The sequence below is a fragment of the Hyperolius riggenbachi genome, chromosome 6, assembly GCF_040937935.1.
Source record: "Hyperolius riggenbachi isolate aHypRig1 chromosome 6, aHypRig1.pri, whole genome shotgun sequence".
Lineage (NCBI taxonomy): Eukaryota > Metazoa > Chordata > Amphibia > Anura > Hyperoliidae > Hyperolius > Hyperolius riggenbachi.
In genome coordinates, this window is record NC_090651.1 from 378,006,520 (window position 1) to 378,033,761 (window position 27,242).

Below are 27,242 nucleotides of genomic sequence, written 5' to 3' on the forward strand. Positions count from 1 at the left end.
TTGGGGGGTACATTTTGCTAAGAGCCACTTTACTGTAAATGCATTTTAACAGGAAGAATAAGAAAAAACGGAAAAAAATTCATTATTTCTCAGTTTTCAGCCATTATAGTTTTAAAATAATACATGCCTCCATAATTAAAACTCACGTATTGTATTTGCCCATATGTCCCGGTTATTACACCGTTAAAATTATGTCCCTATCACAATGTATGGCGACAATATTTTATTTGGAAATAAAGGTGCATTTTTCCGTTTTGCATCTGTCACTATTTACAAGTTTAAAATAAAAAAATATATAGAAATATTTCATCTTTACATTGATATTTAAAAAGTTTAGACCCTTAGGTAAATATTTACATGTTTTTTTTTTATTGTAAGGGTTTTTTTTTTTATATTAAACATTTTATTTGGGTATTTTTGGGAGGGTGGGATGTAAACCATATTTTTTTAAATGTAATTGTGTGTTGATTTAAATTGTTTCCACTTTTTGTTGTAGTTTTACTTTTTGGCCAAAAGATGGCGGCCATGAGTTTGTTTACATGACGTCACTCTAAGCGTAACACACGCTTAGAGTGACGCATTGGGGAGGGAACAGCCAGAAAAGGCGCAGCTTCCGAGAGAAGCTGTCGCTTTTTCAGCGGGGGAGAGGAATCAGTGATCGGGCATCATAGCCCGATTCACTGATTGCCTGGCTAACGAACCGCGGGCCGGGAGCGCACGTGCACGCGCGCGATCGGCCGCAGAAGCGCGCGGTAGCGCGCATGGTTCCTGGACGTAGTTTTTACGTCCAGGAACCAAAATAGGTTAAGTGTCTTCTATTAGGTGGTCATGCCTGAGATCCCTTTTCTGCACCATGTGTAACTTGCAGTTTTGGAAACCAAAGAGAAACAGAAGATCAGTCAGTGTGGTTTACGATCACATGTCCACCATAATTAGCCAATTGCAACAATCAGAGAGAAAGTTAATTCTAAAAAATAAACTTTACCTTTCCATTTACATTTGGTATGCCAGTAGCTGAAAGGGTTTAACCATTTCACCACTGAGGGTTTTTTCCCCATATGGACCAGAGCAATTTTCACCTGTCAGCTCTACTCCCTTTTATTCGCCAATAACTTTATCACTAGCCACCATTTAGGCTTTCTTTGGGTGGTACACTTTATTCTAAATGCATTTTAATGGGAATAATAAGGGGAAAAATCATTATGTCTCAGATTTCAGCCATTACAGTTTTAAAATAAAACATGGTACTGTGGATAAAACCCACACATTTTACTTGCCTGTTTGTCCCGGTTATTACAATGTTTAAAATATGCCCCTAGTACAATATATGATGACAATATTTTATTTGGAAATAGATTTGTATTTTTTCTGTTTTGCATCTGTCACTAATTACAAGCCCTTATTTGCAACAAATAGCAGTAATATACCCTCATGACATACATATTACAAAAATGGAGTCCCTAAGGTAATTATTTCAATATTTTTTTAAATAACACTTCACAGCGAGGTACGGATATCTACGCCCATGGGTCTTTAGTTGACATCCTGCCTCGGAAACAGTAACTAGTTAAAGTAATTTTAGAGTGGATCACAGCTTTTCTGGCAGTGAGACTATATGGTATACAACCTTATTACCTTGCCAGTCACAACCAAGGTTCCACCCCTGAGCCTTGTTGAATCTTGGGTATTTGGCTGGACATCCTGCTTTGGAAAAAATGAAAAACACTACACCAAAACGCTCCAAAATCACTAGACATTATTAGAAAATCCCTAGGCTTGTATCTAGAATCGCGTTAAAAAAATCACTTAAAGAGAACCCGAGGTGGGTTTGAAGAATATTATCTGCATACAGAGGCTGGATCTGCCTATACAGCCCAGCCTCTGTTGCTATCCCAAACCCCCCTAAGGTCCCCCTGCACTCTGCAATCCCTCATAAATCACAGCCACACTGCTGACAAACAGCTTGTCAGAGCTGGCTGTGTTTATCTCTATAGTGCCAGTCTGCTGCTCTCTCTGCCTCCTGCAGAACTCCAGTCCCCGCCTGCATCCCTTCCGTCCCTGCTGATTGGAGGGAAGGGACGGGGGCAGGGACTGGAGCTATGCAGGAGGCGGGGGAGCAGCTGAGACTGACACTCAGATGTAAACACAGCCTCACAGCACGGCTGTGATTTATGAGGGATTGCAGAGTGCAGGGGGACCTTAGTGGGGTTTGGGATAGCAACAGAGGCTGGGCTGTATAGGCAGATCCAGCCTCTGTATGCAGATAACATTCTTTAAACACACCTCGGGTTCTCTTTAAAAAAACGCTGAGCTTTTTGGTGTGCACTAGCCCTAAAAGATGATCTCTCTACACGGGGGTGAGCCTGGGGTGCCTGGCACCTGGGTGCAAGATTTTCTCTGGCACCTATGGGAGTGGTTAAATTAACCGCGCCCAACCACATAACCACACCCATGTCCTGCCTAATCACACCCACACCTTCCACCTCTTTACGCATGCATGTGATACCCCATTCCTACCCCTCTTCCATGGGCTTGCTCCTGGCTGGCTTTGGCTTCCTGCGAGTCTGCTAGTCTCTGGACTGACTCAGGCTGAGAGGCTCTGCGAGTGCGACGCAGTCGCACTCTGTGTATTTATGGCTGCCTGCGGCCACCCTACTCTCGCTCGTTGACGTCGGCTCCTCCCCCCTGCCAAGCCCAAGGTGGGCTGCCTGTATCTTTCCCGTTGCGCCACGCAGCCTGCCAGTGTTGCCACCCTTTCACGTTATTTTTTACTGACAAATACCTAAAAATTTACTGACAAAAGATTTTTACTGACAAAATTTCCCCACTAAATGCACACAAGAGACAGCTTTTCCCCATGTAATTGCACATAACAAGAGACCGCTTTTCACCAGTAAATGCACATAACAAGAGACCGCTTTTCACCAGTAAATGCACATAACAAGAGACCGCTTTTCACCAGTAAATGCACATAACAAGAGACAGCTTTTCACCAGTAAATGCACATAAGAAGAGACAGATTTTCACCAGTAAATGCACATAACAAGAGACAGCTTTTCACCAGTAAATGCACATAACAAGAGACAGCTTTTCACCAGTAAATGCACATAACAAGAGACAGCTTTTCACCAGCAAATGCACATAACAAGAGACAGCTTTTCACCAGCAAATGCACATAATAAGAGACAGCTTTTCACCAGCAAATGCACATAAAAAGACAGCTTTTCACCAGCAAATGCACATAAAAAGACAGCTTTTCACCAGCAAATGCACATAATGACAAACAGCCAGTGTCCCCAGAATATATAGCCAGGGATATATGTGCCCAGTATATGTAGGCAGGGGTATATGTCCCCAGTATATGTAGGCAGGTGTATATGTCCCAGTATATGTAGGCAGGTGTATATGTCCCAGTATATGTAGGCAGGTGTATATGTCCCAGTATATGCAGGCAGGTGTATATGTCCCAGTATATGTAGGCAGGTGTTTATGTCCCAGCACAGGTAGCCAGGGGGTATATGTGCCCAGCACAGGTAGCCAGGGGGTATATGTGCCCAGCACAGGTAGCCAGGGGGTATATGTGCCAGCACAGGTAGCCAGGGGGTATATGTGCCCAGCACAGGTAGCCAGGGGGTATATGTGCCCAGCACAGGTAGCCAGGGGGTATATGTGCCCAGAACAGGTAGCCAGGGGGTATATGTGCCCAGCACAGGTAGCCAGGGGGTATATGTGCCAAGCACAGGTAGCCAGGGGGTATATGTGCCCAGCACAGGTAGCCAGGGGGTATATGTGCCCAGCATAGGTAGCCAGGGGGTATATGTGCCCAGCATAGGTAGCCAGGGGGTATATGTGCCCAGCATAGGTAGCCAGGGGGTATATGTGCCCAGCATAGGTAGCCAGGGGGTATATGTGCCCAGCATAGGTAGCCAGGGGGTATATGTGCCCAGCATAGGTAGCCAGGGGGTATATGTGCCCAGCATAGGTAGCCAGGGGGTATATGTGCCCAGCATAGGTAGCCAGGGGGTATATGTGCCCAGCATAGGTAGCCAGGGGGTATATGTGCCCAGCATAGGTAGCCAGGGGGTATATGTGCCCAGTCTAGGTAGCCAGGGGGTATAGGGTCCCCGTTTAGGTAGTTAGTGACAGGAGCGCTCCCCTCCCCTCTAGCCGCTGCCGCCACTCCCCCCTTACCTTGCCGCAGCTTCCGACCTCAATCAGCGGGCGACCCGACCAGGAAGAGGGCGCTGGACGCACCCGCTCTATATGCGGAAGTGATGTCACTTCCGCATATCAGTGCGGCGTGCTAGGTCCAAGCGCCCGCCCGCCTGATTGAGGTCTGACGCGGCGGCGCCGGCGGCTAGAGGGAGCGAGCGAACATCGGCCACAGGGGGAGAGCGGCGCCTCTCAGAGGCAGGTGCTTGGGTGCCTTGCACCCGCAGCACCCGCCCAGGCTCGGCCCTGTCTCTACAGTATAGCAATTGTCTAAGGAGGAGCAGTGACTGCAGGGACACTCTGAAATCAAGATAAGAAAAGGCAAAAGAAAGTAAGCAGAATTAAAAGAGGATAAAAAGAGAAAAGTAAGTATACAGATGACAGCGACAGCAGAAGATAAAAGTATACAGAGAAAATAAATATATAGCAATGATTAAAAAAGACCACTGTTGAATTTTTTTTCTAATAAAGTTAAATTTTTCAGATTTCCTGGTAAGGGATCAGTAGAGATGTCGCGAACATCACATTTTGGTTCGCAAATGTTCGCAAACAGGCAAATCTGGCGAACCGCCATGGACTTCAATGGGCAGGTGAATTTTAAAACCTACAAAGACTGTTTCTGGCCACAAAAGTGATGGAAGAGTTGTTTCAAGGAGTCTAATGGCCCGTACTCACGGGCTGCAAATGTTGCCTGTCGCCAGCACACGTGAGCGTGTGGGCGACAGGCCGGCGACAGCTCCTCGCCAGGTCCCTCCGCGTACACACGTGGAAGAGGGACCAGCGGCGAGGCGGAAACTGTCGCCGACGTTCCTCCTCCCTCCGCCGGAAGCTCCATATACTTTAATGGAGGTTGCTGTCGCTAGTCCGCGTACTCACGCGGACTAGCGACAGTTGCGGCGGAGGTGCGGCGGCGACTGTCGCCATGCGATTGAAACTTTAAATCGCATGGCGACATGAGCGACGGGCGACAGTTCGGGGTACGCGCGCGTGCAACGGCCCATACTCACGGGCGACCTGTCGCCACAACACGCGCGCGCCGCGTGTTGAGGCGACAAAAGTCCCTCGTGAGTATGGGCCATAACACCTGGACTGCGGCATGCCGGAGGGGGATCCATGCCAAAAGTCCCACCAAATATTACAGAGTTGATGCAATCAGGTTTTAATCCCTAAAGGGCAGAAATCCCATTATGCACAGCTCTGGGTGTCAGTGGGCTGTGGAGTGTCTCACACAGAGAGATACAATAGTACTATCAGAATACAGGGAAATAATAATGCACTGGAGTGGTACTGTGCGCACAACTTAATGTAGCAACAGCAGTAGTGTGCACACAGCTCTGAGTGTCAGTGGGCTGTGGAGTGTCAACACAAAAAAACTACAGGAGACTGATCTTCTAGCCCTCAATAAGGCTGTTTGGGGTGCTTTCACAGCAAGTAAGGAACAAGAATACAGGCCTAGCTAATGCTTTCCCTACCTATCTGCAGCAAGTCTGACCCTGCTCTCACTAACAGTCAGCAGCCAGCAGAGAATGAATCCAATATGGCCACCACAACTGCTTTTTGATAGAGAGGTGGGAGGTCCAGGAGGAGGTGCTAGCTGATTGGCTGCCATGTGTCTGCTGGTTGTGAGGTAATGGGTCAAAGTTTAGCTCAGTGATGATGTAGAGAGGGCGGGTCGAACACGCCAAATGTTCACTGTTCGCCGAGAATGCGAATAGCGAACGTTCGCAGAATACTGTTCGCTGGTGAACAGTTCGGGCCATCTTTAGGGATCAAACATCTGAGGGTCCCCTTAAAGAGAACCTGTAACTTCAAAAAGTGCCCCTGGGGGTACATACCTCGGGAGAGCCTCTTGATTCTATCAAGGCTTCCCCCTTCCTCCTCCGTCTCACGGTGGCAGCGCTAGAGGTCCAGGAATGGAGGGAATGTAAGTATTTACCTTCCTAGCTCCAGTGCAGACACAGTAGCAGCTCGGGCTAAGGTGGAAATAGCCGATCCCAATTGTGTCCACTCTACAGGCGCAAGTCACCTGCGCAGAAGAGCGGACCCTATAAGGCCCAGCTATTTCCGCCTTAGTCCATCGGGATGCTGCTACTGTGCCTGCGCTGGAGCCGGGGAAGGTAAATATTGCAGGCACTACTGCTCCTGCACCACAGCCGGCTGTGGTTTCGGGGGGAGGGTCCAGCACTGCCACTGTGGGATGGGGAGGACGGGGAAGCCTCAATAGGATTTATAGTCTGTCCCCCCCCCCCCCTTCCCTGAGGTAAGTACCCTCCAGGGGCACTTTTTCATGTTACAGAGTCTCTTTAATATTAAACGGTGCTTCAAGTTTCTACCATAAGCCCCCCAGGAGCTGTCCACACATTTGTGAGGGTAATTACCACAACTTCTACCAGGAACTGGAGGAGGGAATGGGTCCCTTGTCCATGATATGGACAGGGCTTTGTGGGAGAAAGGAAGGCTTCCCCTTCTGTCTCTTACAGACTCCTCCCCCCCCACCCCCACCCCCCACATCCATCAGGGATCATGGGGGCTGTCATAGCTCAGAGCACAGATCACCACCTGGCTGGGTCACCGAATTCTAGCTATACCAGACTGCATGGGTGGCAAGGGGTGGGGAACCCCACACTGGCTGTTATCTTAAAATGTAATAAAATGCAAAAAAAACCCACACATTATTATTTAATATTAACACCACCAGCATTGTATCATTTAATGTGTTTAAAAGACACCCTCTGCCTCTTATACTTTCAGTCATAGCCCCTGAACAAGCATGCAGCAGATCAGGTGTTTCTGACATTATTGTCAGATCTGACAAGATTAGCTACATGCTTGTTTCTGGTGTGTGATTCAGACACTACTTCAGCCAAATAGATCAGCAGGACAGCCAGGCAGCTGGCATTGCTTAAAATGAAATAAATATGGCAGACTTCATATCCCTATAAGTTCAGTTGTCCTTTAAACGAGATAATTATATAACCTCTGGGGTGTGTTGTCATGTTAGCTATGAGGCACTGGAAAGACAGGAATGGTGCCAGCTAGACAAGCCTTCTGCTGCTCTTGTCATCTGCTGGTTTCTCACAACCAGGGGAGGCTATTTATAGCTTTGTGCTATTATTGGCATACTTATACATCTGCGTGCCATTTCCAAACTTTTTAGCTCAGGACTAAACTATTAATATATCATAAGCAGGAAGCAGCACTGGCAGTTATGGCTGGTGCTTTACAATGGAAAATCGCAACTAGCATTGCTAAGATGCTGCGAGTGTGACGCTATCGCAATATTCTCTAAGGGGGATTTCGCTGTGTGATTGTAATTTCTGATGGTTCAAAAGAAAAAAATCATAAGTTTACTTTACTTTATGTAGAGTAGCAATAAAAGGTATGTGAACAATTGTGCGAGGCATCATTCACATCAGGCAATGCTTCTTGGGAAAAGCAAACCCAAAACTGGTTTAAGTTTTGTATAGGGCAGGGCAGCTGTAACCAACACTTCCAATCCCATCTCATTGATTGGACTCCAGTTGGCTTACACCTCACTCCAATTAGCTCTTGGAGATGTCATTAGTCTCGGGGTTCACATACCTTTTCTGCCTGCACTGTGAATGTGTACATGGTGTGTTCAATAAAAACATGGAAACATTTAATTATTTGTGTTGTATTAGTTTAACCACTTGACCACTGAGAGGTTTTACCCTTTTAGGACCAGAGCAATTTTCACCTGTCAGCGCTCCTCCCATTCTTTCGCCAATAACTTAATCACAACGACATGAACTATATCTTGTTTTTTTCACCACCAATTAGGCTTTCTTTGGGAGGTACATTATGCTAAGAATTATTTTATTCTAAACACATTTTAATTGGCATAATAAATAAAACGTTCTACTATGGATAAAACCCACATTTTATTTGCCCATTTGTTCCAGTTATTGCAACGTTTACATTTTTTCCCTAGTACAATGTATGGCGCCAATATTTTATTTGGAAATAAAGGTGCATTTTTTTTCAGTTTTGCGTCCATCACTATTTATAAGCCCACAAATGAAAAAAAATAACAGTTATAAAGCCCCTTGATAAATCTATTAAAAAGTTCAGTCCCTAAGGCAACTATTTATGTGTACATATATATATATATATATATATATATATATATATATATATATATATATATATATATATATATATATATAATGTTTGGGTACTAAGGGGGAGTGTGAGATGGAAATAGTAAACTTTAGATGTAATTGTAGGTGTTTTTAATAAATAAAATGTGTTGTGATGTATTCATTCATGTCCCCACTAACTGGCAATAATGGTAGCATGGGCGGCTTCACACGTGGGAGGGTGAGGCGGCCGCCCGCTCCCTTTGACTCATTTTCACGGCCCTGGGACTTCAAATGAAGTTTCCCAGGACGTGATTATACTGCACCTGGTGCAGTAAGTAGTTAAGCAGACTGTGATTGTCTATTGTTGTGACTTAGATGAAGATCAGATCACATTTTATGACCAGTTTGTTCAGAAATCAATATATATTTCCAAAGGGTTCACATACTTTTTATTACTATTGTAATATTGATGTACTGTCTTCATTCTTTACTTTTACTAAGTGATTTTAAAATAATTTAGCCATTTACCCTGGCTGTCAAGTATAAAAAGTAATGGAACTCCGCCTCTGTATGCTACCACAAGATCACTTAGACGCAGGGAATGGGATGTCCAACTCCAGTCCTCAAAGGCCGAGGTCCTCACATATTTTTGGAACAGCTCAAATTCATTGATGGGACTGAGTTAGGAAAGCTGTGAGTCATTAAAAAGAACACATTTCTCCATTTCTCAGTCCATCCTAAACCCTGGGATGTATATGGCACTTGAGGACTGGAGTCTGACACCTGTGACTACGGGGGCCCATACACTGGTCGATTTAAGCCATTGATAGATTGATTCTATAGTATTGATCGATCAGAAATCGATTATGATCTATTTATGGAAGATCTAGGTCGATCTGCTGCTGGCAGCAGATCAATGGCCCATAGAGTTGCATTGGATCTAATAGTCCAATAATGCATTTAGATAGATTTCCAATAGATTTCATTCTGAAATATATAGGAAATCTGTCCCTAGTGTGTGGCACACATCAGATAGAGTCCTGTCAGATTGGACTTATCAGGCATCTGCCAGAAATCTATCTGATGGTCGATTCTGCTGCAAATCTATAAGTGTATGTCCACCTCAAGAGAGACAAGATGACTCTGCACCTGTAAATAAAAACCACAGAGACAAAGGGAGCTGAAATTGTGTAGTATTGACAGTTCTGATGTTGGTAGGTGATCAACAGATGTAATATCCACAACAAAGCAGGCTGCTCAAAGGTAAACCAACCAATGTGGCAAATGGAGAAAAACCGCATCCATTTGGGTGAACTGGACTCTCCAGGTTATGGTCGCTCTCTTGTGAACGAGGATTAACAGCTTGATGTACCCAAGCTGGGGCCCACCCTCCGGACGAGGGTGTGTATAATGCACAAGGGAAAAGTGGCACCCAGTTTGGCAGTTTGGATGAAACCAGTTAAAACTCATAAAATGAAAAAAAAGGGAAGCTGGCTTACCTCAAAGAGGACACACTTGGTTATAAGACATTGACTTTTTTTTGTTATAAGACATAGACTTCTTATCTACACAATATGGCAACATGTTTCATAGGGAACAGTTTCCCACCTCCTCATGCCAATGTTCAGTGCCACCTGCAACTAAAACTGAGCTTTGGGGACCTCTGAGAAGCCTGGTTTTAGTTGCAGCTGGCATTGAACATTGGCCTGAGTAAGTGGGCAACTGATCCCACGAAACTCATCAGCATAAATAAAAACTCTTTTTCTTATAACTATTCATGCCATGTTTAAGGTAATCACCCTGGAATCATTGTCCCTTTGCACGCTTGCTTCGCTTGCTGGGCTATGGTTTGGTCCTCTTTTTATTCTGTCTGTATGTTCACGTGAATAGCAAAGATTGCATGCCAAGACCATTACCCGCTTGCAGGTTGCCCCAACTCCAATTCGCAGTGTTAAGCCCAGTGAGCTGAGCAGGCGGGGTAGGGTCCTGGGGGGCAATCTCCACTATCCAAGTGAACATAGAGTTAGAATAATAATAATAAAGTTGTACGAGAGAAGTGAGCAGAGAAGGGGGCAATGATTCCAGTAAATCAAATTATTTCAATAATTAAAATAGATACATAAAAAAACAAAAGAACAAAACATAAAATTAATAATGATTGAATGTTATATCATTTTCCACCATTAAGTGTTTTTTTTTTTTTTTTTTGGTTTGTTTTTTTTTTACTCTGAGCTGTTCCTGAGGCAGGAACGACTCAGAGTGACGAGGCAAGATGGCCGCCTGAGCGGGAAGTCTGGTGTTCTGACGGCTCATACATGGTAAGTAGTGGGTTTCTTTCAACATTTTTAGCATAATTCATTCAGGAAATTTGTCTTCTCAAAGTGTTTGTAATATTTATTTAGATGAATGCATCTGGTGGGCAGCAAGTGATGCTAGTGTATGTGGTGGTGAGTGATGCTAGTCTATGGGGATGTGCGGTAGGTCCCCTAAACTAGACTGGTGCCCTTACTTTCCCATGAATGCTGAAGTCTGCAATGGAGGACAGTTTTTGTTGGCATAGTGGGACCACCATGGGTAAATGGGGTCAAAGCAATCATGAGCTTGGTCAAGCTTTCAGAGAGATAGTAGATGTAGAGCAGGGCTTTTCAATCTTTTCACTAATTGTACCACTTTTATCACCTGAAAATTTAGAAGTACCACCTGTGCGCCTGCGCAGTAGAGCGGACCAGATCAGGCTCGGCTGTTTCCACCAGAATCAAAGCGGAGAGCTGCTACTGCGTATGCTGACAAGGAGATCTTTGGGCGTCCATTCGCTGGATCACGTCTACTGTGGAGGAAGGGGGAAGCCTCTTTGGCCCCCGAGGTCCTCGCTGTGCTGCCCTGCAGAATAGTTCAGACCTCAGATCAGCAGTAACCCGACTGTCACTGTCACTGTGCACCGATTGCCTGGCTTTCTCTTCGCAACTGATCTGAGGCCTGAAGTATGCCGTAGGGCAGCACAGCGAACAGCGAGCGAGGGGGAGCTGAACTTTGTGGAGGCAAGATTGGACCATGACAAGTGGTAGACAAGCCTGGTGTGTACCACCTGGCCAACAGCAAAGTACCACTGGTGGTACGCGTACCACAGGTTGAAAAGCCCTGATGTAGAGGATAGAGGGGTCTGACGTGATGTTGTCCATTGGTCATAATGAGTCGGGCATAAGTGAGGAACAACAACTAACTTTTATAGTTAATCCTCTTGTACTGGCATGTAATTGTGTTTCCTTGCAAATCAGATTTTGTGTATTTAAGCTATCAAAACTTTAAAGCGGACCCAAACCAAACATTTTTTTAATTCAAAATATTTAGTTGCACCACCCTGACACATAAAAAGATAAACACTCCTTCAAGCCTATGAGCATTTCAGTGCATGCTTTTCACCCTTCTCTTTTCATAACTAGGGTTATACAGGTGGTAGCCATTAGCAATTCCTCCTTTGCCGGACACCACCTACTCCACCATTCTGCCGGATTCTGTCCCGGCAATATGAAAGGAAGGGAGAAGTTCCTCCAATAAATGTAAAATATCTTATATTTGTCATCATGTAGCTGAAAAGGCTGCTATTTATTATTATAATTTAGAAAATAGATTTTGTTTCTGAAATCTTGTATTTTTAATTTGGGTCCACTTTAAGTTTGGTTTTCAAGCATGATACAGAACTGGATCAGAACTGTAGTGAAGGGAAAGCTTGCAAGAAAACTATGTAGAGTTAGTCATTATAGGCAGCGTTGCTTGCGAATGTTCGCCAAAGTCATTTTGCCATGGAAAATGCTATTTTTTATTTCAAGAACATTTTTTGCAAAAAAAAAGTTTGTATTTTCACATTTTTGCAAAAACGCTAACTTATTTTACAGCCAAAAAGCAATATTTTTATTGCAAAAAATTGCAAAAACGTCAAAAAATAACAAAACTTCTTTTCAATAGCCTTTTCGTTTAAAAATGGAATTATTATATTATTTTCGTGAAAATTAGTGCCAAAACAATATTGGCATTCTTGCTCATCACTGATTATAGGTATTACCTGACTCAACATTTGTTGGTTTGATGTTGGCATAAAATTTATTAGGAGTGTTCCATAAATTTCTTTGACTACTTTTCAAACTTTTTTTAATGTTTTTAATTAGCTCAATATATTTATTTAGGCTTCTGTGCATATGATTTATTTTATGTTTATCTGAACGATTGCTATCGTGGATTGACTGTGACAAGTCCATGTACCCCCTGAGCCCCTCTATGGCCCCCAGAGTCACCGCTTGGGTAAGTGTAACACATGTTGAGAACCCAGGCTTTATAGTATGGGTTCGGCATATGTACATTACAACACTAGAGAACAATGGAAGCAGTATCTAATTCCGGAAGATGGTCTCAGCCATCATACATTCTAGCGAGACATGCCCTGGCAGACCTCTGTAGGCTCATTCTCTATGATATTATTAATCCAGTCAATGTAGTTGATCAGTTTGGTGTAGACTCCGGGCTTGTTTGGCTGTGCACAGATAAGATCTCCCCAGGACGTGATGCCTTGTAAGACTCCATTGCACACCAGAGGACCTCCAGAGTCACCCTACAGGAGCAATGAAGAGGAAAATGCAAACGGTATGTAGATTAGTTAAACCTGTAGACAGACTCACACTTATGAGTTATGGCTGGCTGTCTCCCCCACATTCCAGGAAAAATAACCCAGTGCCATTTGTAATGGGGAGGACCAGATAAACCATGGTCTGGGCCCCACATTGCACCCACTGTTCTGGCACAGGACTCTTTTCTTCTTCCGTATGTGTTATCAGCCTTGGACAAGCGCATCACAACTGGGCATGTGCAAGTAATGACTGTGCATGCCTAGTAGAATGTACCAGCTTGTGCACAGCTTTATTCTTCCATTCTTTGCACTCACATTTTCCAAGAAGTACATTAGGCGTAGAGTTTTAAAAAAACGGGCTCCCCCATAAGTTGGCCGGCTGGCAGGCTTGGTATCCCAGACCGCGTACCTCCGTCTCTCGCTCGGTCGGTTCGCCCCTGACGAGTCACGTTGTGATGGAATCGGTAGGGCGGAGCCTGATGCGGAAGCGGGATAAGCGGCACGGACGGGACCTGGCAGCGGTGAGGGCCTTAGACCAGAGACACGGCAAATCGACCAAGCGTGCAGCGGAGGTCACACGGTCTGGGATACCAAGCCTGCCAACCAGCCAACCTACGGGGGAGAGCCCATTTTTTAAAACTCAAATCCTAATGTACTTCTTGGAATATGTGAGTGCAAATCGATTTTATACCAAATAAATGTTTTAGCGGTATCATACTATTTGTAGTATTTTTATTGAGGTGCAAAACTATACAAGTGAACCAGGGAAAAGGAATCAGGCCTATTGAGAGGAAGTACAGCATTGCCAGAGTGGTGGGGGACGACTCAGGAATGGTCCCAAGGCATATTGGACCCTATTTGGGTCAACATACACGGTGAGTGGACCACCTGGGGTGTGGTGGAGGCTTTTGCTATCTGAGGCAGAGGTATGGAAGTGGCAACTTCAAGGAATAGGAAGAACTTTTTTTGTGTTCATTGACTGTTATAATAAGTTAACCTGATTATTGGAAGCACAAATACTGCTGGGGCTATTAACTTGTTATTCAAAGGTGTTTTGCACCAAGTGCTTGTATATAGTGAAGTTTTATCCAATCATTATTTGCTTGCGGTTTATTTGCATGCAAATAGGGACAGCAAGTCATGAGTGCCACCTCTTGAGAATTTTGTTTGATTTTATAGGTAATGATCACCCCCAGAGTCAACTTTAAAACATTTGGAGGTGAAGTCTTCGGTCATGCTGTCCCTACCCTTTGGAACGCCTTGCCACACCCATTCAAGACAGCACCAACCTTGGAATCAAAACTGAAAAGTTACATGTATACTCTGCCATTTATGATCACATAACTTTTTCCCATTCCACAACACATTCCAAACCACAACCATGGCCTCAATTCACTAAGCAGTTTAGACTAGTCTACAGATAGTTTTTAGTCTACTGATGGTTTGGTGTCATGTTTTAGACCTGTTTTTACACCTGGTCTAACATTCAGCAATTACACAATTCACAAAGGCAAACAAGGAATAACCACGCCCACTTTTTCTGACAGAGATTAGAACAGCTGATGTCTGTAGGTAAAGTAATTCTGTGAGGTATTTTAGATGTGAGGATGGAATCTTTTGAATTAATTATGCAGGAGTTTAATTGTATACAGAGGAGAGCTCATCAGAGGAGAAGGTTGTAAGTCATAGCTACTCGTTTGTGAATTGCATCTTTTGATCATTTCCCCTGCTTTACCCACCTAATTACCAAATGATTTAGACCAGGGCCTCGATTCATCATTGTTTTTGAGATAACTTTTTCCAGTTTGTTAAATTACCAAATTTGAAGTTTATCAATTTCTAGTTGTATTCATCAAGGTTTTTCCGCATTCGGTATAAATTCCATAAAATATCGATAACCATTCGGTAATGTGTCGATATTTCCATTTTACAGCAGTAATTTAACACAAGGCCATAAGATTCCCATGGAATTGTGGGTAAAAGGCAGTCCTTTGAACACTATGTAGCAACGTTCGGAATAGGGCTTAACACCTGGACCAGGATTCTGGAAGTAGTTTGGGACAATCCCACAATTTCGCCAGCTGCGGCTTGATAGGAGCTTTTTCTAAAAAATATAGTGCAGCTAGCAAATTAGTTAACCCCGGCACTGCCTGTGTTCTCTTACAAGATGATTCAAGAGAAATGCCAATGTCCTGTTATAGCAAATAAATCTATTCTCTTGCAAATTGATATGGTTCTAGACCTTATTCTTGCCCTTCTGCGCCTTTGAATCACTCTCAGCTGATACATACCGGTAACCACTTCACATGGCTCCATCTTCTCTGTCAGCAATGATCTGACAGGAATAACGACAGAGCAGTGAAGGAGATAACTAATCCTAAATGTAACGCTAAACCACGCCCACATTCATTTTCATGAATTGCACTTTCTTCCGTTTTAACGCATCACTAACAAATGATTACCGAATGATTACCGAATGCTCGCTAACAGCTGTAGATAAATTTGATGAATCCTGAAATCAACTTAACGAATTCGGTGTTTTACCGAACTGTCGTTAACCAATTCGATAAGTATTGATGAATCGAGGCCCAGGTCTAAAAACAGGTCTAAAACATTTGGTAATAGTGAATTCCCCTTTGATGCAACTGACCAAACAGTCAGTATACTACAAACCATCAGTAGATTAGTCTAAACTGCTTAGTGAATTGAGGCCATGTGTTGATCTAAAACAAGACTTTGGCCTCGATTCATCAAGACTTATCGAATTGGTTAACGACAGTTCGGTAAAATACCGAATTCGTTAAGTTGATTTCAGGATTCATCAAATTTATCTACAGCTGTTAGCGAGCATTCGGTAATCATTCGGTAATCATTCGTTAGTGATGCGTTAAAACGGAAGAAAGTGCAATTCATGAAAATGAAAGTGGGCGTGGTTTAGCGTTACATTTAGGATTAGTTATCTCCTTCACTGCTCTGTCGTTATTCCTGTCAGATCATTGCTGACAGAGAAGATGCAGCCATGTGAAGTGGTTCTGTATCAGCTGAGAGGGATTCAAAGGCGCACAAGGGCAAGAATAAGGTCTAGAACTGTATCAATTTGCAAGAGAATAGATTTATTTGCTATAACAGGACATCGGCATTTCTCTTGAATCATCTTGTAAGAGAACACAGGCAGTGTCAGGGTTAACTAATTTGCTAGCTGCACTACATTTTTTCAGAAAAGGCTCCTATCAAGCCGCAGCTGGTGAAATTGTGGGATTGTCCCAACCACTTCCAGAATCCTGGTGCAGGTGTTAAGCCCTATTCAGAATGTTGCTACGTAGTGTTCAAAGGACTGCCTTTTACCCACAATTCCATGGGAATCTTATGGCCTTGTGTTAAATTACCGCTGTAAAATGGAAATATCGGCACGTTACCGAATGGTTACCACATTGTTATCGATATTTTATCGAATTCACACCGAATGCGGAAAAACCTTGATGAATACAACTAGAAATCGATAAACTTCGAATTCGGTAAATTTAACAAACTGGAAAAAGTTATCTCAAAGACAATGATGAATCGAGGCCTATGGGCTTGATTCACAAAAGAGTGCTAACGAATTTTCGCATTGCATGCGATCGTGAATTTTCGCACAAAAGATAACGATTTCGCTCACAAACGTGAATTTTCGCGAGCAAACGATATCGGTTTCGCACGAAAAATCTTGTTTGTGAAAATTCGCGCGAAAACGGCCGTGCTATCAGTTAGCACTCTTTTGTGATTCAAGCCCTTTGAGTCTTATGGGAGAAAAGAGCATTACAATGTTTATTGTTGTTGTTGTCTATGGCTAAAGCAGTACTAAATATTCATTTTAGCAAACTTTACCTGGCAAGAATCTTTTCCTCCTTCAAGGACCCCAGCGCAGATCATATTGTCCGTTATGGGGTCATCTTCATAATACTGCTGACAGTCCAAATGAGGCACAGTAGTGATGTTCAAACACAGCAGCACATCCGAATAGGTTTCTGATGATCACAAAAAATATGGCGTATGTATTAGAAGTATTTACTTATTAGAAAAAAGTATTATATTTCTATTTAATAACAAAGTATCTGGTAAACTTAGGACCCGCAGACAATGTTGTATCTTTTCTCTTGTAATAGGAGCCATGATATTATCTGATTGGTGCTCTTCAGATATATAGTATCTCACTAAAGTGAGTACACCTCTTTCATTTTTGTAACATTTTATTGTATGTATTTTTCCATGGGACAACACTGATGATATGACCCTTTGATGGAATGTAAAGTAGTCACTGTACAGCTAGTATAACTGTGTACATTTGCTATCCAAAAACTCAAAATAACAACTTGCAGCCATTAAAGGGAAGGTTCACGCAGTTAAAACAATCCAAATCCACTTACCTGGGGCTTCCTCCAGCCCGTGGCAGGCAGGACGTGCCCTCGGCTCCCGGTGTTCTTCGGTGGCCGACCTGGCCAGGCCGGCTGCCAGGTCGGGCTCTTCTGCGCTCCAAAATGCGCCTCATGGGGGTGCGCTGACGTCATCGGACGTCCTCTGGGCTGTACTGCGCAAGCGCAGAACTACTGCGCCTGCGCAGTACAGCCCGGAGGACGTCCAATGGCGTCAGCGCGCCCTCTTGAGGCGCACGTTGGAGCGCAGAAGAGCCCGTCCTGGCAGCCGGTCTAGCCAGGTCGGGTCGGCCACCGGAGACCACCGGGAGCCTGCGGAGCGGCACTGAGGGCACGTCCTGCCGGCCACAGGCTGGAAGAAGCCCCAGGTAAGTGGATTTGTATTTTTTTTTTTATTTTACCACGGATCTTCCCTTTAATGTCCAAACTACAGACAACAAAAAGTGAGTACACCCCTAAGTGAAGAATGTCAAATTCTTCCCAATTAGACAGTTTCCCTCCCCAGGGTCATGGGACTGGTTAGTGTTACAAGGTCTCAGTTGTGACTGGGAAGCAGGTGTGATACATTTGGTGTAATTGCTCTCACACTCTTTCATACTGGTCACTGGAAGTTCAACATGGCACCTCATGGAACTCTCTGGGGATCTTTAAAACAAATGTTGTTCTACATAAAGATGGCCCAGGCTTTCAGAAGATTGCCAAACACCCTGAAACCGAGCTGCAGCATGGTGGCCAAGACCATACAGCGGTTTAAAAGGACAGGTTCCACTCAGAACAGGTCTCACCATGGTTGACTAAAGAGGATGAGTGTATGTGCTCATTGTCATATGTAGATTTTATTTATTTATAAAGTGCAGACATATTACGCAGCAATATGCAAATACAAATGGATGCAAATAGACGCATGAGTGCTGAAGCTTTGCTTCAGAGGTCAAAGCGGTGGGTCAGACCATACGCTGCACACTGCATCATGTTGGTCTGCATGGCTGTTGTCCCAGGCGGGAGTCTTTTCTAGAGATAATGCACTAGAAAGCCTGCAAAGTGTTTGCTGAAGACAAGCAGACAAAGGCATTGATTACTGGAACCACGTCCTCTGGTCTGATGGGACCAAGATAAATATATTTGGTTCAGATGATGTCTAGTGTGTGGCAGAAACCAGGTGAGGAGTAGGGATGGTCGGAATGCCAATTTCCGATTCCACGGTAAATCCGCATTCCGTCATGTACCGATTACCGATTCCGCCTTCCGCTACCAATTTCCGCATTCCAATGCGGAATTTCCGCCGGAAATCGCGGAAATTCCGGTCGACTTTAACATCGATTTTCTCAAAAACTATAAGGTCTTTTTGAAAACTTTTTTTTGCATCTTGTTTAGAAGATTCTTTTTTATAAACCCTAAAAATTTGGTGTTTCTAGGACTTACGGTGGCTTTGCTATTAACTGCTAAAGTTGGCGGATTTTTACCGTAATGTAAAATGCAGAAAACAGGCAGATGCAGATTTTCTGCATTTTACATTACAGTAAAAATCCGCCGACTTTAGCGGTTAATAGCAAAGCCCCCCTAAGGCCTAGAAACACCAAATTTTCAGGGTTTATTAAACCGAATCTTGTGAACAAGGTGCAAAAAAAAGTTTTCAAAAAGACCTTATAGTTTTTGAGAAAATTGATGTTAAAGTCGGGTGGAATTTCCGCGATTTCCGGCGGAAATTTCCGCGTGTTTCCGGCGGAAATCCGCCTACGGCACTTGCATTACCGATTTCCGCATTCCGATGCGGAAATGCAATTTCCGATCGGAATTTCGGAAATTGCATTTCCGCGGAATCCGAATGAGCATCCCTAGTGAGGAGTACAAAGACAAGAGTGCTTTGCCTACAGTGAAGCATGGTGGTGGGAGCGCCATGATTTGGGGCTGCATGAGTGCTGCCGGCACTGGGGAGCTACAGTTCATTGGGTGAACCATAAATGCCAGCATTTATTGTGACATACTGAAGCAGAGCATGACCCCTCCTTTTGGAAACAGCCGCGAGGCAGTATTCCAGCATGATAATAATGACCCCAAACACACTAACAAGATGAGCACTGCCTTGCTAAAGAAACTAAGGTTAAAGATGCTGGACTGGCCAAGCACGTCTCCAGACCTAAACCCTATTGAGAATCTATGGGGCATCCTCAAGCGGGGGGGGGGGGGGGGGGGGGTGAAAGACTGCAAGGTATCTAATATCAGTCAGCTTCATTATGGAAAAGGATTGCAATGGCAACCTGCAAAGCTTTAGTGAACTCCATTCCCAAGTTAGTTAAAGAGAAACCGGAACCAAGAATTGAACTTCATCCCAATCAGTAGCTGATACCCCCTTTCCCATGATAAATATATTCCTTTTCACAAACGGATCATCAGGGGGCGCTGTATGGCTGACATTGTGGCGAAACCCCTCCCACAGTGTGATGTCAGGACCATAGTTCTGACATCACACTGTGGGAGCCTTGTTGCATTGTGGGAAATAACAGCTGTTTACAGCTTTTTCCAACTGCCAAAAAAGCAAGCAGCATCTCCTTTCACTGCCAGCAGTAAAAATGTCACCATGTGATAAATGTCAGAATGTAAACCAGGGAGAGGAAAGATTTTACAATCGGCAAACACTGACTAAATCATTTATACATAATTATTGTAAAAATGGAGCACTTTTTTTTATTATATTACATTATTTTCACTGGAGTTCCTCTTTAAGGCAGTGCTGGAAAACAACGTTGGTACAGAAAAATACTGACACTTTGAGTGAAGTTTTGACATTCTTTACTTAGGGGTGCACTCACTTTTGTTGCCAGCATTTAGACATTAATGGCTGTGTGCTGAGTTATTTTGATGGGACAGTGAATTTACATTGTTATACAAACTCTAGACTGGCTACTTTACATTGTACCAAAGCATCCTATCTACATTGTCCCATGAAAAGATATAATAAAATATTTACAAAAATGAAAGAGGTGTACCCACTTTTGTGAGATACTGTATATTCAGACCAGTCTATGCTGGTGGTATCCGTTGTGAACTACGAACAAACTTTTAACTGACCAAAGAAGGACCTAAGTAAAGTTCGTTTTTAAAAATGTGTAACGATCTGATCGTTAGAACGAACGTTACATCATGTAAAGAAACTATTGCGCTTGCGCATAAAAATGAAAAGTTCCATGGAGAAATAGCGAAATGCGCATGTCAGGCCTAGTACAAACGACCGTTTCCAATGATGTACTACTTTTGCATACGATCGTCGTTGGAAAAAATCCGCCAAGCTAGATCGTTCGTTTTTAACAATCTAGCTCGTCCGTCATTAGACTTAAAGGGAAGGTTCAAGCAAAAAAAAAAAATGAGTTTTACTTACCTGGGGCTTCTACCAGCCCCATGTAGCCATCCTGTGCCCTTGTAGTCACTCACTGCTGCTCCAGTCCCCCGCTGGCAGCTTTCTGACCTCGGAGGTCAGGGCCGCATTGCATACATTTTTACGCATTCCAGCTAGTGCAAGAACAAAAATTTACGCGTTGCACCACTAACGCGTAAAAATGTATGCGTTAATGTTCCTGCACGAGCGGGAATGTGTAAAAATGTACGCAATTCGGCCCTGACCTCCGAGGTCAGAAAGCTCCCAGCGGGGGACTGGAGCAGCAGTGAGTGACTACGAGGGCACAGGATGGCTGCATGGGGCTGGTAGAAGCCCCAGGTAAGTGAAACTCATTTTTTTTTTTTTGCTTGGACCTTCCCTTTAACCTCCTTGCCGGTTATCCCGAGCTCAGCTCGGGGTACCCTGCGCCGGAGGATTTCTCAGGCCCCGCTGGGCCGATTCGCATTATTTTTTTTTTTGTTACAAGCAGCTAGCACTTTGCTAGCTGCTTGTAACATCCGATTGCCGCCGCTCGCCGCCGATCCACCGCTATCCGCAACGTTGCGCCGCCCCCCCCCCCTCTCCAGACCCCTTGCGCAGCCTGGCCAGTAAGGGCCAGGCAGCGCTGAGGGGTGGCCCGGGATTCCCTATGACGTCCCGACATCGATGACGTCGGTGACGTCATCCCGCCCCGTCGCCATGTCGACCGGGGAAGCCCAGCAGGAAATCCCGTTCTGAACAGGATTTCCTGCTTACTCAGATCGCCGGAAGCGATCGGAGTGGCTGAAGAGCTGCGGCTGCTCAGCAGCTATCATGTAGCGAGCCCTGGGCTCGCTACATGATTTAAAAAATAAAAAAAAAAAGTGCTGCGCTGCCTCCTTGCCGGGGGAATTAGACCGGCAAGGAGGTTAATGGTCGTTGGCTGCTTTTTTTTAAACAATCGTCATTTGAAATGATCAGGGAACGATTGTTTCAAACGACTATAGTCACATGTGTGTACGCACCTTTAGGCTGGAAATATAGGTGCCCTCAATGCATTCGAGCAGACTTGTCAGGAATGTGTGATTCAACTTAGTATAAAGGGTAGCAGGAAAAAAGGGCGCCAGCTGAGAGTGGACAAAAAGGGCGCCGCCATAGACTCTAATGCAATTATCGTTAGTACGGTAAAAAAAAAAGGAGAAAAAAGGGCGCCGCGATAAATATTGTTAACAACATTAGGACATTACAGTTATTGAAGTATGTTATACAGATTTTACGTTATCAAATATATTATCGTTTCTATATGTAAAAGGGTGTTTCTGCAGAGGGAGTGGTTAGGGTTAGGCACCACCAAGGGGAGTGGTTAGAGTTAGGCACCACCAAGGGGAGTGGTTAGGGTTAGGCACCACCCGGGCGGCAGTTAGTTTTAGGCAACACCAGGGGGGTGGTTAGTGTTAGGCAACACCAGGCGGTGGTTAGGGTTAGGCACCACTCGGGTTGACGGTTAGTTTTAGGCAACACCAGGGGGGGGGGTTAGGCACCACTGGGTGGGGTTAGGCTGTAATGAGGGGGTGGTTAGGGTTAGGCAGTAGGCACCCCCGGGGGGGTTAGGCGCCACCAGGAGAGGGCTCTGTGTGAGAGTTGGGTTGGGTTAAGCCGTATTGTTGAATTACGTATTGATTTTTAACGTTAATAACCGTTCGTTATTTAAAACTGTATTTATTGTTAACCAAGTTTGACAATAATATTTATCTTTCTTAAGATTTCATTATCCACTTGCGCCATTTTGTTATCCAGCTGGGCCCTTTTTTCCTTGCACCCTTTTTTCATGCACGTGTATAGAGCATATAAAATATTTTTGATTACAGTATGTCCACTGCTGTATTTTAGAGCCTATCCTACAAAACAGAATCTTTTACCGTAGTCTCACCCTGCAGGCCCTGTGAGATGGTTTCTGAGGATGAAATGAATAGGTTATAAAACCACATGCAATCAATATTGTTTCACCCAATAGACTAGCACAGGCCAGCACGTATGGTCTCTAAAGTGGTTAATTGTGGCTATAGAGACACCCAGTGGACAATCTGGACAGCAGAGGTGATGGTGCAGTCAAAGTATCAGAAATAGCATCAAAGCGGGGGAAATGAACGATGAGGTAAGTGTTGGGGGGAGCATGGGGGTTCAGCTATTTTGTAGTGGAACCCCACATTGTTAGTCTTAGCCGTAGGTCGGGGGTGGTTATTGTTAGGCTTAAATAGTGGTAGGCTAGTGTTAGGGGTAGGTGGGGAAGGGTTAGTGTGAGAGGAAGGTTAGGAAGAGCAATAGTAGAATTTTGGTATAATTACCGAAATTCTACTACAAGTATCGGTATTTATTAGCCACAGCCCAAGAAGTTAGTGGCAACTCATACAAAACATAAATATCAAATTGGTACCTTCTGGGCTGGTGGTTGATCCCCACCCTGAGATTGTACAGTTAGTATTGTCCTCCACTGGCTCAGCGGGTAAGTCGATAGTTTGCACATAGTCGTTCACGGTGGCTGGTGATGCCAGTTTTAGCAGCATGATGTCGTTGTCGTTAGTTCTTGAGTTATAGTTGGGGTGGGAACACATTTTCACGGCGTACGTAAACTGCTCAGTTCCTTCGTAGACCTGGAGGTTGTGTTCTCCCAGACGTATCTGAATGTTGCTTTAAAGACAAAATCATTTGAAAACCAATCAATATACATCAGATAAAAACAGATGAAAAATAATACAGTGACAGCGTCAATGGGTATCAGTAAAAGGGCATAAAGACAACCTTTATTGTCAATAAAACCATATTGAGCAATCCACTTGCGAACCCCTGAAAGAAATCAAATAAGAGCTTGTTGGATTTCAGATACGAGCCGCAGTCCTCTTCATGCAGGAGTTGGTGCAACATGGCTATGCCCGTACATAAAGAGGAGCATGGCCCGGATCTTCCAGAGGTTCCTACCAAGCGGGAGTGGGGACAAGGAGGACACGGGAAGTGTAACAACCAACTCACGTACCTGAAGGCTGGAGTCTAGTGCAGGGATAACAGCGGCTTATGCGGCTCACCACACAGAACCTCTGGGTTTGGAACAGAGTCTCTATGGAGCAAGGGGCAGAAGCGCTGACAGTTGACAGACGCTTCCGCGAGCTGAGTAAGGTGGTGCCATAACTCAGCAACCTGAGATGGCAAGTCCTTGGCACAGATCCGGGTCTAGCAACAAGACAGGTCCTCTTCCAATCCGAGTCGGGTATCAAGGCGGGTAGTCGTCCAGGCAAAGGCTGGCAGCAGAGCGGATAGTCAGACGGGCAGAGGTCGGCAACGAGGCGGGTAGTCAGGCAGGCAGAGGTCGGCAACGAGGCGGGTAGTCAGGCAAGCAGAGGTCGGCAACGAGGCGGGTAGTCAGGCAGGCAGAGGTCGGCAACGAGAATCAATCAACAGGAACAGGTTCAGCAGGACGGGTCACACAGGAAACTTGCTGCAATACCACAGCACCAGGCAATGCACTCTGAGGCCTTTTATAGGCCATTTGACCTTACTGCGCATGCGCAATGACGCACGCGCGCAACGCGCACTGCCGCGCACGTACTGCACTACGGCGCACGCGCGCAACACGCAACGCCATCGCGCGATGCACAATGCCGTACGCGCATGCGCATGACAACGCGCGCACGCGCACCAAAATGTGCACGCGCGCATGCGCACAAGCCAATCACCCGCACACACAGCAACAGGCTGGAAGAGAGGTATACACAGGACAAAACCCCGCGCGTGTACGCGCACAGCACGCAGACCCCTACACCTCCCGATGCAGAGGACCACTATGCCGCACACGACCCGCACGGGCACACACCGCCAGCACTCCCTTTCTGAGAGTACGACGGCATGCCCCGAGATGCCCCCGGACACCCGAACGTGCCAGCCACCCAGGCCTTACTGGTGAGTGACCATGACAATGCCCCCCCCCAAGGAGCAGCCTCCGGATGCCTTCAGGTGCAGGCTTAGCAGGATATTTCCGATGAAAGTTCTTTATCAAACGATCAGCATGGACATTAATGGCTGGTTCCCATGTGTTGTCTTCAATGCCATACCCCCTCCACTTGATGAGGTACTGTACTTGCCTGCCTCTCTTCCTGGAGTCCAAAACGGATTCTACTTCATACTCTTCTTCATCTTCCAGTATAATGGGTGGCAGAGGAGTAGGTACCTGGCCAGGAAAGGGATCCGGACTCACGGGTTTTAATAAGGAAACATGAAAGACTGGATGAATCTTATAAGCTGTAGGTAAAGTTAACTTATATGCCACCGTACTTATCTTCTTACAGACTGGAAAAGGTCCAATGAACTTAGGGCTCAACTTTCGAGAAGGACCAGGAAGCCTTAGATTAGCCGTAGACAGCCACACCATATCCCCTTCCTTCAATAATAATTCCCCTCTTCTATGCAGATCAGCTTTCTCCTTAAATCGTTCCTGAGCTTTGGCCATGTTCTCCTTTAAAAGTTCATTGTTCTGGATAATTGCTTCCGCCAATGAATCTGCAGCAGGGACTGCGGTCTCGTTTTCTATACTTGGTGAGAAGGTTGGATGAAACCCATAATTTGAAAAAAATGGGGATTGATTGATTGATTGATTGATTGATGTATAGCATTGTTGTATGCAAATTCAGCCAAGGGCAGAAACTGTACCCAATCGTCCTGGGAATAGTTAGTAAAGCACCTCAAGTACTGCTCCAAGGTCTGGTTCGTACGTTCAGTCTGGCCGTTGGACTGTGGATGGTAGGCAGAAGAAAAAAACAATTCGATCTTTAGTAACTTACATAAGGCAGTCCAGAATCTTGAGGTAAACTGTACCCCTCTATCAGATACGATATCATGAGGAATACCGTGTAAACGTATGATCTCCTTGATGAACACTGTTGCTGTAGTCTTAGCCGTAGGTGTACCTCTCATAGGGATAAAATGAGCCATCTTGGAGAAACGGTCCACCACCACCAAGATTGAGTTAAATTCTTCAGAAGTTGGAAGCTCCACAATAAAATCCATGGAGATGGAATACCAAGGCCTAGGCGGAACAGGTAAAGGTTTGAGTAGACCCCAAGGTTTAAGCTTTGACCCTTTACAGCGGTTACAGGTAAGACAGGATGCTACATATCTCTTGCAGTCCTTCTTCAGCCCTGGCCACCAATATGTTCTCAGGACCAATTCTGCTGTTTTGTGGCCACCGAAATGCCCTGCCAGCTGATGATCGTGACAGATTCTAAGAATTGCTGGCCTGAATTTTTCTGGAATAAACATTTTATCTTTGAAGAACCAAAGCCCATTCTTGGAAAGTAATTTTGGTTGGACATTACTAGGTGGGGGTACGTTTTCCTGCTGAATTTCTTTAATTAAAGTAGACTGGAGTAACAGGAAATGCTGACTTGATAAAATCGTATCAGGTATGTCTTGGTTAGAATCTTCAGGAAACATACGGGATAACGCGTCTGGTTTCCCATTCTTGCACCCCGGCCTATACGTGATGTGGAAGGAAAACCTGGAGAAAAAAAGTGCCCATCTTGCCTGTCGTGGATTCAACCTTTTTGCCGTCTTTAAATATTCTAGATTCCGATGGTCTGTAAATATCAGAATAGGATTCGCTGCCCCTTCCAACAAGTATCTCCATTCCTCCAGTGCATCTTTGATGGCCACTGGCCAGTAGCTCTCTTTCTCCTACATCATAGTTTCTCTCGGCTGAAGATAATTTGCGAGAAAAGAATGCTACTGGATGCATTAGCATCTTGGGGCCTTGTCTTTGAGAAAGAATTGCGCCCACCGCGGAATCAGACGCATCCACCTCCAGAATGAATGGTAAAGCGGGATCTGCATGCTTCAGTACTGGGGCTGACGTGAACATTCTTTTCAACTTTGTAAAGGCAACCTGAGCTTCTTGACTCCAGTAGAACTTCTTTTGTTGTTTCGTGAGTTGTGTTAAAAGGTAATACAATAGAAGAAAAGTCCTTGATAAATCTTCTATAAAAATTCGCAAAACCCAAAAATCTTTGAACCCCCTTTCTGTCTACTGGAGCAGGCCAATCCAGTATTGCTTGAATCTTGTGGGGGTCCATTGAGAATCCATCAGCAGATGATTAATCCCAGGAATTGGATTATGTCCTTGTGGAATTCACATTTTTCCAGTTTCACGTAGAGTTTATGCTGCCTCAATCTACCCAAGACCATCCTAACTTGATCTATATGTTCATCTTCAGATATAGAAAAAATTAGTATGTCATCAAGATACACTATAATAAAGTGGTCAATCATATCTTTAAAAATATCATTAACAAAGTGCTGAAATGTTGCCGGAGCATTGCATAATCCAAATGGCATCACCAGATACTCGAAATGTCCGTAGCGAGAGCGGAATGCGGTTTTCCATTCGTCACCAGCACGAATTCTTATTAGGTTATATGCTCCTCTCAGATCAAGTTTAGTAAAAATTCTTGCTTCTTTTAATCTTTGAAACAGTTCAGGCACCAGAGGTAGAGGGTAGCGAT

The 27,242-nt window shown here is 44.6% G+C and overlaps 1 protein-coding gene across 1 annotated transcript in view; it reads right to left on the bottom strand.

Moving 5' to 3' along the window:
- Positions 1-12,670: 12,670 nt before the first annotated feature.
- Positions 12,671-27,242, bottom strand: part of LOC137522295 (trypsin-like) — a 29,562-nt gene continuing 14,990 nt past the window's right edge. Inside the window, exons 3-5 of the mRNA XM_068242326.1 lie at positions 23,132-23,385; positions 16,801-16,940; positions 12,671-12,918 (exon numbers count right to left, since the gene is read on the bottom strand). Of these exons, the coding sequence (XP_068098427.1) occupies positions 12,736-12,918; positions 16,801-16,940; positions 23,132-23,385 (577 nt within the window). The 3' untranslated portion in view covers positions 12,671-12,735. The remainder of the gene's footprint in view (positions 12,919-16,800; positions 16,941-23,131; positions 23,386-27,242) is intronic.